The sequence below is a fragment of the Lathyrus oleraceus genome, chromosome 3 (assembly GCF_024323335.1).
Source record: "Lathyrus oleraceus cultivar Zhongwan6 chromosome 3, CAAS_Psat_ZW6_1.0, whole genome shotgun sequence".
Classification (NCBI taxonomy): Eukaryota; Viridiplantae; Streptophyta; class Magnoliopsida; order Fabales; family Fabaceae; genus Lathyrus; species Lathyrus oleraceus.
Window position 1 is genome coordinate 116,300,478 of NC_066581.1, and position 10,942 is coordinate 116,311,419.

General features: G+C 38.2%; 1 protein-coding gene across 1 annotated transcript; it reads right to left on the reverse strand.

Annotated features, from left to right (window-relative positions):
- Positions 1-4,937: 4,937 nt before the first annotated feature.
- On the reverse strand, positions 4,938-5,549 carry LOC127129970 (uncharacterized). The gene has a single exon (XM_051059062.1). The coding sequence runs from the start codon at positions 5,547-5,549 to the stop codon at positions 4,938-4,940; it is 612 nt and encodes a 203-aa protein (XP_050915019.1).
- Positions 5,550-10,942: the final 5,393 nt, after the last annotated feature.

The following is a 10,942-nucleotide window of genomic DNA, read 5'->3' on the forward strand; positions in this document are numbered from 1 at the left end:
CACAAAACTTGTTACCACCAAAAGGATGATAATAATTCAATAACTTCAATGATCACCGTCACCAAAAGGATGAAGGTAAAGATCATAACCTCAAAACTCATTACCACCAAAAGGATGATACTAAGTCATAATAACTTCAAATATCACTGACACCAAAAGGATGACAGTAAGATTGAACTTTCCAAATATCGCAATCACCGAAAGGATGATAGCTTAAACCAAACTCAACAATCGCTATCACCAAAAGGATGATGTTTAGATCAAACTGGACACCATCACCAAAAGGATGATGATTAGATGTAATAACAAAGATCACCATCAACAAAATGATGATGGTTAAACTATAAGGACAAAGATCTCCAATCACCACAAGGATCGCCAACACCAAAAGGATATCGGTAAGCTGTAATAATTTCAGAGGTCGCCATTCACCAAAAGGATGAAGGTTAGATCAAAAACAAAACTTGTTACCACCAAAAGGATGACAATAAGCTTGAATAATTTCAGAGGTCGCCATTCACCAAAAGGATGAAGGTTAGGCCAAAAATTCAAGGATCACCAACACCAAAAGGATGACGGTAAAATCAAACAACAAAACTTGTTACCACCAAAAGGATGATAACAAGTCAATAACTTCAATGATCACCGTCACCAAAAGGGTGAAGGTAAGATCAAACAACATAACTTGTTACCACCAAAAGGATGATACTAAGTCACAATAACTTCGATGACCACCATCACCAAAAGGATGAAGGTAAGGTTAAACAACACTTGTTATTACCAAAAGGATGATAATAAGTCACAACCACTTCAATGATCACCATCACCAAAAGGATGAAGGTAAAATCATAACTTTAAAAATTGGTCATCACCAAAAGGATTATATTTAGACACAATAACCCAAAATTATCATTATCGGAGGATGATGGTTGGTCCAACGAACTCAAAGATTTCTATCACCAAAAGGATGATGTCCATCACCAAAAGGATGATGGTCAATGTTATTGATTGAGTAACTTCCATCAAAAGGATGATAGTAAGAAAACCCGTTGGAAAATAAAAACTACCGACACAAGTTCAATATAACACACTTGTTTGGTAATAAAGCTATTAACAAGAGGTCAATAAAACAAACTTTTTAAGGCTATCAACAAAAGGTCGATAGAACAGACTTATTGGGTAGTATTAGAACATCAATGGGTAAGACTTGCTTGGGAATATCAACAACAAAAGGTTGTAGAAAAAATATTCTCTGGAAAGATGTAATTTCCTCAACACAAGGTTTAAAGGAAATAACTCACTGAGGAGCGCTCAATGAGAAACAAACAAGGCAAGAATTTATTTAAAGAAATCATTGACTCAAATGAGAGTAACATCTCAAAAACAAAAGGTTAAAGGATGCAACTCAATGGGGAACACCCAACAATACAGGACATGAACTCTCTCAAAGAAAATACCAGTGACTTAACCGAGGATTGACCTGGATACTCATGATTAACCCTAGATCCTGATTCATGTTTATGTGCATAAATGATATGCATGCAATGATGCATGGCATACTTGTATTTTGAAATGTTATGTATGGGGTGATGCATGTTTGAATGCAAAAATGACTGGTTATTTGGGATTGGCCTTCCTTTTTCAAAGGCGATGTCTCTTATGTATTCCAATCCTGGTTGTATTGGCTTTTATGAGAATGCCAGCAAGGTGGACTTTGGTTTGTCTGGTAACTGTCAATATGGGTTGAACTGTTGGTTGGTGGAAGGGTCTGACTTCTCGACACTCGGAAGTTGATGATGTGATGATCAAACAACGGATGTGGATACTCTCGGTGCCCCCAATTTGATTTCTTGCTGATACATTGTATCTTTGCCCCTGAGACGATCTTGACTTCTTCTTTTGAGGGGTCTGGATGGCCTGTAACTGAGCATAGCGACATGATCAATGCATGATGATTATGCCTCTGATATGCCCTAAGGGATCTTGTCAATATATGATTTTGCACTAGCATGAACTATTGACATTTTGTTGTGAATTCCAACAGTTACTAGTGTCTGACACAGTCTTCCTAATCGACTTGAAGATATGGAAAGAACTTGCCCCTTGCAGCTTGTCTTGCCCTAGTATGTAGGGTGTTTAAAGGAGATCTTATCAAAAGGAAACCTTTAGGAGTGATTATCCCATGACGTAGTCTGAGTCTGTTTCCGTCAACGTCTAAATCTTGCAATGGCTTGCCCCCGATTAACCGGTTCTTAAAACGGTTCTCTTTAATCGACTGATCTTTAGGAGTTGGTTTTCACTGTACTCTTGGGGGTAATTTCCTCTGACTGAGTTTTCGAGGGACTTGCCCCAGACGAATTGAGTATTGAAGTGTTTTTCCTCCATGGTCAACTGCTGCCTGGAGACTTTGTCTTATGCTGGTAAACTCTTAGGTCAACATAATCATTAGATCACCTGTCCTTGATCCATAAGATAATGAGGTGGTTTTGATTTGTGTTGGCACCAATGATCAAGTACCTCTCGAACTGCCCTTTGTTGGAACTTCCTTGATGTCAAGTATTGACTTGCAATTAAGAATTGTTCAGTTAAGAAACGGTGATTTTAATGCAATAGTTATGCATGTTTTGAAAAACAATCATTCATTTGGGAGTGATGTGGTAGTGTGTGACAAGTGGACCATGAGTCCAAACGCGATGTTTGATTTTAGCTAGTGTGTGAGTGATACAGTGAGAACAGAATATTAGCAAATCTCTAGGAGTCAGTTTATGCAACCTTGTTGTAGTATGCTTTCAGAATAAACCTTACTTCAATTAGGTCTTTTAAGGGTTGTAACGCGGCTTGGTTCATGGTTATTGAAACAAAAAGATATAAGGCTCATAGTTTATTTTAGCCCACCCCTTCTTCACGATGATCTCCAATCCTACATTCAGTTAATTCAACACACACTTTATTTTTACGAGAGTTCAGCAGTGTAAGATCTCTTGAAATGATAGTCATCTTATTTTGCTCTTCATGGATGTAGGTGACCCTTTTGATTTTGGTATGGTGGTCACCGAATCTTGTTTTGTTTTATTGAGGACTTTCATTGTCTCTTTTAATTTTTGTTTTGATCCATAACTTTTGCATGGACCATCTTTTGAAGATTTAATCTATCGGGATTGCCCCAGTTTTTGCCTAAGTCTCCTTTTAGGGTGCTCGACTTAGTGGGCTTTTTCTTTGATTTTTGGAAAATTATGACTGCCAATTCATTAATCATTGAAGAACAACCGACATAAATTTTGGATTTTGTATGGTTCCTTTGATACTTCAGGATGTGTGCAAAAAATATCATGTGGTTGACCCTCACATGGGATATTTCCTCTTGTAATTTGAATGCGTAGTCAGTTCAACTGAACACTACCCTGCCCCAGGTTAAGCGTAAGGGTTTGTAGATCTGAAAGAAACTCCTACTTCTAGGCTAGAAGTGGTTGACTAGGGATTAAGTCCTTATCTCTCCTATGTTTGGGGATTCGAAATAATGCCTGTACATCCTTAGTAAGGTTTTATCCAAAAGCATACAATCAACAATTATGAGTATTTTGCTTTCGTCATCCTCCTTCCAATATTTGCTAATAATAGTGTGATAAAGAAGGTGAAGTGAAAAAGTATGTGTTTGTGCTTTGCAAATGCAATAAATGAGTGAATATGAAAATATTAATTCAAAATATGCATAATTATTCCATTAATAAAACCAAATACAAATAACAATGTTTAACGCAAACAGTACTTAGACAAACAAGAACAAATTACAAGAATGCGAAATGGTAAAAAAAATGGCATAATGATTGCCTTCATTCAAGGAAACGGGCCTTCCTCTTGATTTGTTGTCAAGCTAGCTTCGTTAGGAATTGTCTTGCTTGTTCAGGCTGGTATGGAGCTCATCTTCAGCAATCCCTTTGACGAAATTCACTTACTGCTCTACATGCGCCAGCATGGGATTTGTCGCAACATTTGGCCTAACTGGCGTGAAAGAAACTGCCTTACTATCAATCAAGTCTTGAACTTTGTGTTTCAAGGGCTTACAATTATCCACTATGTGCTCTGGGGCACCCATATGATACTCGCAATGAGCATTGGCGTCATAGCCTGGTGGATAGGGTGGAGTCGCAGGCGCTAGCTCTTTCAACGTGATTGATCCACCCTTTAGCGGGTAGGGAAGGATCTTGCTGTATGGTACCGACAAAGGATCAAAATGTCTTTCTGGCCTCCTTACCCTCTACTGGTTAGACGAACGTTGTTGTAGAGCATGTTGCTGTTGATTTTGGTGTTGATGTTGGTAAGTTAGCTGCTGATACGGCTGCTGATATGATTGATGATATGGATGCTGATATGGATGCTGATATGGTTGTTGATATGGTGTTGGTACGACAGCGGTAACCTGATGGTAAGGTATGGGAACATATGGATGTGCTCTATGTCCCCCTCTTCCCATTATGGCATTGGCCTGACCTCTGGCTTCTTCGAGAGGTTAAGATATGATTTCTTCATTCCACTTGAAGCGTTGACGGTGCAAGGCAACTTTCCTTATCTGACTTGGCTCTCAATTCGTTTCCCCATAGAAACAAGCTCAGCGAAAGTTGGGAAGCTGGATCCCATCATTTTCTCCATGTATTAAGTATGAAGAGTCCCCATAAACATATCAATCAATTCTTTATCAAGGAGGGGAGGTTGCGCACGAGCTACAAGCTCTTTCCACCGCTGGACGTATTCTTTGAATGACTCGTTGTTACGTTGAGTCATGTTTTGCAGCTGGGTGCGATTGGGTGTCAGGTCAGTATTGTATTGGTAATGTCTGAGAAAGGCTTCAGCGAGATCTCTCCATGACTGGACTTGCTCTCTTTCTAGCTGTATATACCCCTCCAAGGATGCCCCACTAAGGCTATCTTGGAAGTAATGAATCAAGAGTTGGTCATTGCTGATGTGGGCCGCATCTTGCAACAGTACGCTCTGAGGTGAGTTCTATGGCAGCTAACCCCTTTGTATTTGTCAAAATCCGGAACTTTGAACTTTTGGGGAATCACTAGGCCTGGCACCAGACACATATCAACAACATCCAAATCGGGAGTAGTGTGAACCTCCAAGGACTTGAGTTTCTCTTCTAAAGCATGAAGTCTTTCAACAGCTAGGTCTAGGAGGCCTCCAACAACAGGTTTGGTGGGTTGTGGCATGAAGAAAGCATCATACTGATCCTCATTACCCCTCACGGATCCATGTCGAGCAGATGCAGAAGAATGTTTAGGGGTATTCACATTGACCATTGGAATAGGAATAGGGATAGGTGCTCCTTTAGGATGAGCATGATTACCATCGAGGTCAGTTACTCCAGGGATGCTAAGCGATGGCGATCCAAACTGAGCAGTAACTCTTCTGGCTTCGATGTTAGTTTCAACATCCTTTTCCTCCTGGGCTAAGAGCAACATAGTCTCAAGCAAACGATCCATCTTTTCCTGCATAAAGTCAATGTTTGTTCTCACTGAAACTTGGTTTGCCTCAAGTTGTTCGAGTGTCATCTTGTAAATGCGGCGTGTCTCGTACCGGTGTCGAGTAGTCAACATTACTGGACAAAGGGTAGAATATGGTGTAAGTTTCTTTGTTTATGGTTCATGAAAATGATATGCAATTCATGTTGAGGATATGCAAATGCATGAAATTTTCCATGTTTTTCAGCAAGGGAATACATATACTCATGATCATTCATACGTCGTGTACTTCAAGATAATAGGAAGAAGCATAGGTTTTTCTGATTACTAACGATCCCAAAGGTAGGCTCTAAAGTTATGTTTTCAAGGAAAGAACTTAGAATCACGGATCACGTTCAAAGCTTCCTCGCAATAGTGTGCTGGCCACATCATGATGAGAGTTTTGAACTGATCTAATCTAAGTGGGATTCTCATATTGTTCGAACAGGGTGTAGACCCTTCGGTTCAATACTACACAATTACCAATCATGAAAACATACCTTGGGTTTAAGGCGAGGTTCCTAGAGTCACGGGTCGTATTTAAAATTTCCTCACAATAATAGGCTAACCATATTGTGATGGAAATTCCAAACAGATCAACTCTAGGTGGAGTCTTTGTATTGTTCCAACGAGGTGTATACCCCTCGGTTCAATACTACACAACTTCGGGTTCTAAGTTCTTCTCAAAGCTTGGGTATGAAGCTTATCTCACAGCATACATCAAGCCCCATATCATAGTATCCCAACAAATTACATACAAGCAACATAATAAGATACAGAGAAGCAACGCGGAAGAAAGGAATATCATTTTAACATTCATAGCAAATTGGACTAAATTAGGCTTGACTCTCTCTTGCTATGAGCAAGGTCCCCCGCAGAGTCACCATCTGTCGCATCTCGAAAAACACGATCCCTCGCGATGGTCGCGATTTTTTTTTTAGTTCGAACAGAGTCTCCACCGAACTTTATTTATTCCAATGAAGGAATAGGAAAATATCGACAAAACCTTTAGAAAAATAGAATAATGGTCGTCGCAACCATATTCAGGTTCGGGAGTCGATTACGCAAGGGGAAGACATTAGCACCCCTCACGTCCGTTGTCCTCAACGGGAACCTTTTGGTCTAATTTGCTATTCGAATGTTAGTTGAATGTTACTTGTTTTCTTCGAGTGATTAAAATATAGAAGAGAGATGAATGGTAACCTCAGAAGGGGAAATGTGAGGTTTTTATTAGTATGCTCGCCAAGATGTCGTAATCTCGTGCCTACGTATCTTTATGGTGCAATAAGGAAATCAGAGCATTTGTAGTTCGGGGAACTACAATTTGGTTGGTGTCTTTTATGAACGACTGTGTAGATCACATTCTAAAGGCTAAACATTGGCTTCTCTACTCTCGGCAGAGGCTTAAGCGCTAGTTTGTTGTGCGCATTAGAAATGATTAAACAATGTTCTTTTTTAAAAGAGTTTTGGTCACACGGGGGTGACAAGTTGAATTAATATGTTAGATGTTTTGCTTGATTGGTTTTGATCGCGCGGGGGCGAGATATTAGATTTAATATGTTTGATATTTTTTATAAGAACGACAAAAGATTGAGCAATGTGGTGCATACCAATCGTTCAATTCTTTTAAGGAATAACAAGGCGAACGCCTTCTACTCCCTTTTTCGTTTAAGTTATTATTTTAAAGATGTTTGTGGAAATCAAATATGCGCGGTGGTGAGGCGTGCGCCTCCCACTTGCTTATTCTAGAAATAATGAGGCGTGCGCCACCTATTCCTTTATCCAAATTTATTTAAAGTATTTTAATCGGAAGACGAAAATTGGAGCAATATGGCGAGCGCCAATTGTTTCCGATATTCGAGAGATGGTGAAGTGAACGCCTCCCATTCTCTTCATCCAAAGCTTAAGTTGTAAAAATATTTAGAAATTATATTAATTTGGCAGAAATGTTTTGAATATTATGCGATTAATGTTTTAATTGAAAGTCGATAATTTGAGCAATGTGGCAGACGCCAATCATTCAATTATTCGAGAGATGGTGAGGCGAACGCCTACCATCTTTTTCATCCAAATTTTAGATTATAAAAATAAAGTCTTTAGAAATTATATTTGATTTGGAAAAGTAATTTGAATTTGGTACGGTTTTAACCGGGTGACAAGAATTCGAGCAATGTGGCGTGCGCCAATCGTTCGAGTCCTTGAGAAATAGTGAAGCGAACGCTTCCCATATTCTTTTTCATCCCAAGTTTGAGTTATAAACAAATGTTCTTTGGAAGTTATACTCATTTGAAAAATGATTTAAATTGGTCTAGTTTGGAAATGATGTGAGGATGAAATGATTATAAAATGGTGATAATGAAAGAAATCGATCAATTTTTAATTATCAAAATTAATTGATTAAAGTTCGATTGAATCGATTAATTAAATTAATTAGGATTAATTATAAAAATTATTTAATTAAAATTAAATAAATCAAGTTAATTATAATTAATTAATTAATGATAATTAACTGATTAGACAAAATTTAATTAATTAATTTGTTATAATTAAGAGATGATGTTGATATAATTGATCGAACTAAATCGGCGACGATGTGCTCATAAACCGGTTTGTACATAGCGGCAACGAAATTAGAGTGTTGTATGTGGATCGAAATGCGGTGAAATATTCTATTGATATACTGAAATTTGGCGGTATATCGACATAAAGTCAATGTTTGAAACCGTTAGTTTAATCCGACATAACACAATGCAAAATATGCGATATTCAATCAACATTAGGCACGTAGACTACAAAGTTCATTACGGTATATAAAGCCTAAAGGCTAATGGGCCAAAGTTCAATCAGTAATCTAACATTGATAGCTTCAATCAAAGCCTATTTTCAGAATATCAAAAATAAAATTTAAAATCAATTAAAAAGTAACTTATTAAAGAAAAGAGAGGTTGAAGTAGACTGATTTATCTACCAACCGAAAATGTGAACCGAGTAAAGCAGAACAACACTTATTGCTTATTCCTTTCCTTCTTTTACAACACACAACAACAAAAACTCTCTTCTCACATGAGAATTCATAAACAAACTCTCTCACAAAATCAAAGATTTATATTTGTTTATATTCCTCTCATTTACAAATAAGGTTGCATCAAAACATGAACAAACTAAAATACAGGAAAGGAAAACGAACCATACACGCCATCATAGATACATTACTCTTCTTCGTACAAATTAATAAATGCATTAGAACATCAAGTATAGAAAGAAATAAGACAAGAAGACCAACCAAACATGGATAATGACGGTGATGCAAGAATAACGTGACCAGAGGGGCTCGACGGCGGACGTAGACGTAGGCGCGTTTGGTTCTCAGCGGCGTAGATTCATATTCTCCGGTCTTGAATTTCTTTCTTCTTCTTTTTCTTCACATATTTATCGCATCGTTGTTGTTTTGGTGGCGGCCACGAGGGAGAAGAAGGTCCAAAGATGGTTTTGAAAGCAGTGATTTAAGGTGATGAAGTAGTAGGTAGTGATATCGGTCGATATCGAAAGAGGGGTCGGTGAGAGGCGGAGTTGGGTTTTGGGGTTCCGCGGCGGTGGAGGTTTGTGGTGGGTTTTGAAAAAGAAGTAGGGAGCGTGGTTTAACGACGGTGTTGTCGTGGTGGTGGTTTTACAGAAGGAGTTTGAGTGAGATGTTTAGGGGGTTTAGAGTGTCGGCAGTTATGGCGGAATTCTGGCGGAGACTGGTGTTTTGTTGAAGGTGATGGTGGAGCGTTCTCGTCGGTGTCGATTTGGTTGAGGGATAGTGTTGTGGAGACGGCGATGGAAGGTGGTGAGTGGGTGAAGGAAATGAAGGGGTGATATTGACGCGGAAAGGTTATGGTGTTTCGCCGGCGGAGAGTTGGATGTATGCGTCAGAGAGAGATGATGGGTGGAGTTGAGGCGGAGAAGAGGACGTGAGTGACGAAGGGCGATGGAGATTGTGTGAAAAGGAAACCGTTTCTTCAATGTGTGTGTGTGAGAGAGAAAGTCCTTTTGGAGACTCTTCTCTCTTTTTCTTTTATTATTTTTCGGTTTTTTAGAGAGTCATGATGAGAGGCCTTTTATTTCCTTTTTCATTCCCCCCTTTTTTCCGTTGCCAGCGTACAGAGAGAGTATTCTCCTTAGTGGTGGTCCCCCTATGGCCGTTGGGAATGAAGTCCTCCTTTGAGGAGTCAGGACGCGTGTCCTTTGTTGGTGAGAGGAAATCAAGTTTTATCCAAAATGAGAGAGAGATCCGCGTGTCCTTTGCCTATTTGCAGGATAAATTATTTCTTCAATTTTCCTTATCTATTGCTATGAGAGACATTGAGGATACAATTCAAACCCAATATCACCTTCTTCCTTTTTTATTAATTCACTTTAAATTTAATTCATTGGACAATAAAAATGCACATGGAAAATGATCATGATTGAATAAATAATAAGGAAACTGATTAATTTAAACTCTCTATCATGTTCTTTCTAGATGATTTAATGGACATAAAACAATTTAAATCATCAAATCAAATAAAATTCGCATCCTTTTTTAAATACACATGATAAAAAATAAAATGAGAATACGGAAAATTCTATTTAAATATCCTGATTATTTTGACAAAAGAACAAAATTAAAACGACTAAAAATGAATAAAAGTCGGGCGAAAATTTGCTCGAAAAAATAAATTGGATGCACTAAAATGATCAGCACGAAATATACTTAATGAAAAAAATACAACATTTCTTTTTATTTTGAAATAAATTTTCACTGGTTAAAAGGCTCAGGCGGGTCAAAATGCAACTGAAAAAGTCGTCAAAAAATATAACGAGCAAACCAGATTAAACTACGCGAATCGTATATTAATAATACTGGCGTCCGCAAGTTTGATTTTGAAACTTTTTACCCATTGATTTTACACGTTCTTGAGAAATGGTTTAACCAATTTGTCTGTATTTTCAATAATTTATTCTGACCGATATTTTAGGAATTATTCATGATGAAATGCATGTCATGCTGTGCATATGATGCAAATTGAAAATGAAATCAAATTTACAAAAATTTTAAAATGCCTGGACAAAATTGGGGTATGACAAAAACCACAAAATTTGCTTCTTTCTCCAAATCAAGCACTTTCCACTTTGGCCTTTTTCTCCCCTTTTGATTCACAGGTTCCACCCATTTCTCTTGTGGGATATCTGACGAAGGACGAAAGGTCTTTGGTCGAGGCTGTTGGAATTGCCTTCTGTACTCTTCATTTCGACGAGGTGCCCCACTTTTGTCGAACACAAACCTTGGTATGTTGGGTTTTTCCTCTTCAAGTTCCTTCTTCTTGTCAGCTTCATGTTTTTCAGCGACTTTCTCATCAAAAATAGCATTGTACCTGAGACATAGCATCACCTTCGACCACTCACTCTGCTTTTCTCCTGAA

Coding starts and splice junctions, on each gene's coding strand:
- LOC127129970 (XM_051059062.1), bottom strand. CDS start 5,549: ATGACACTCGAACAACTTGAGGCAAACCAAGTTTCAGTGAGAACAAAC.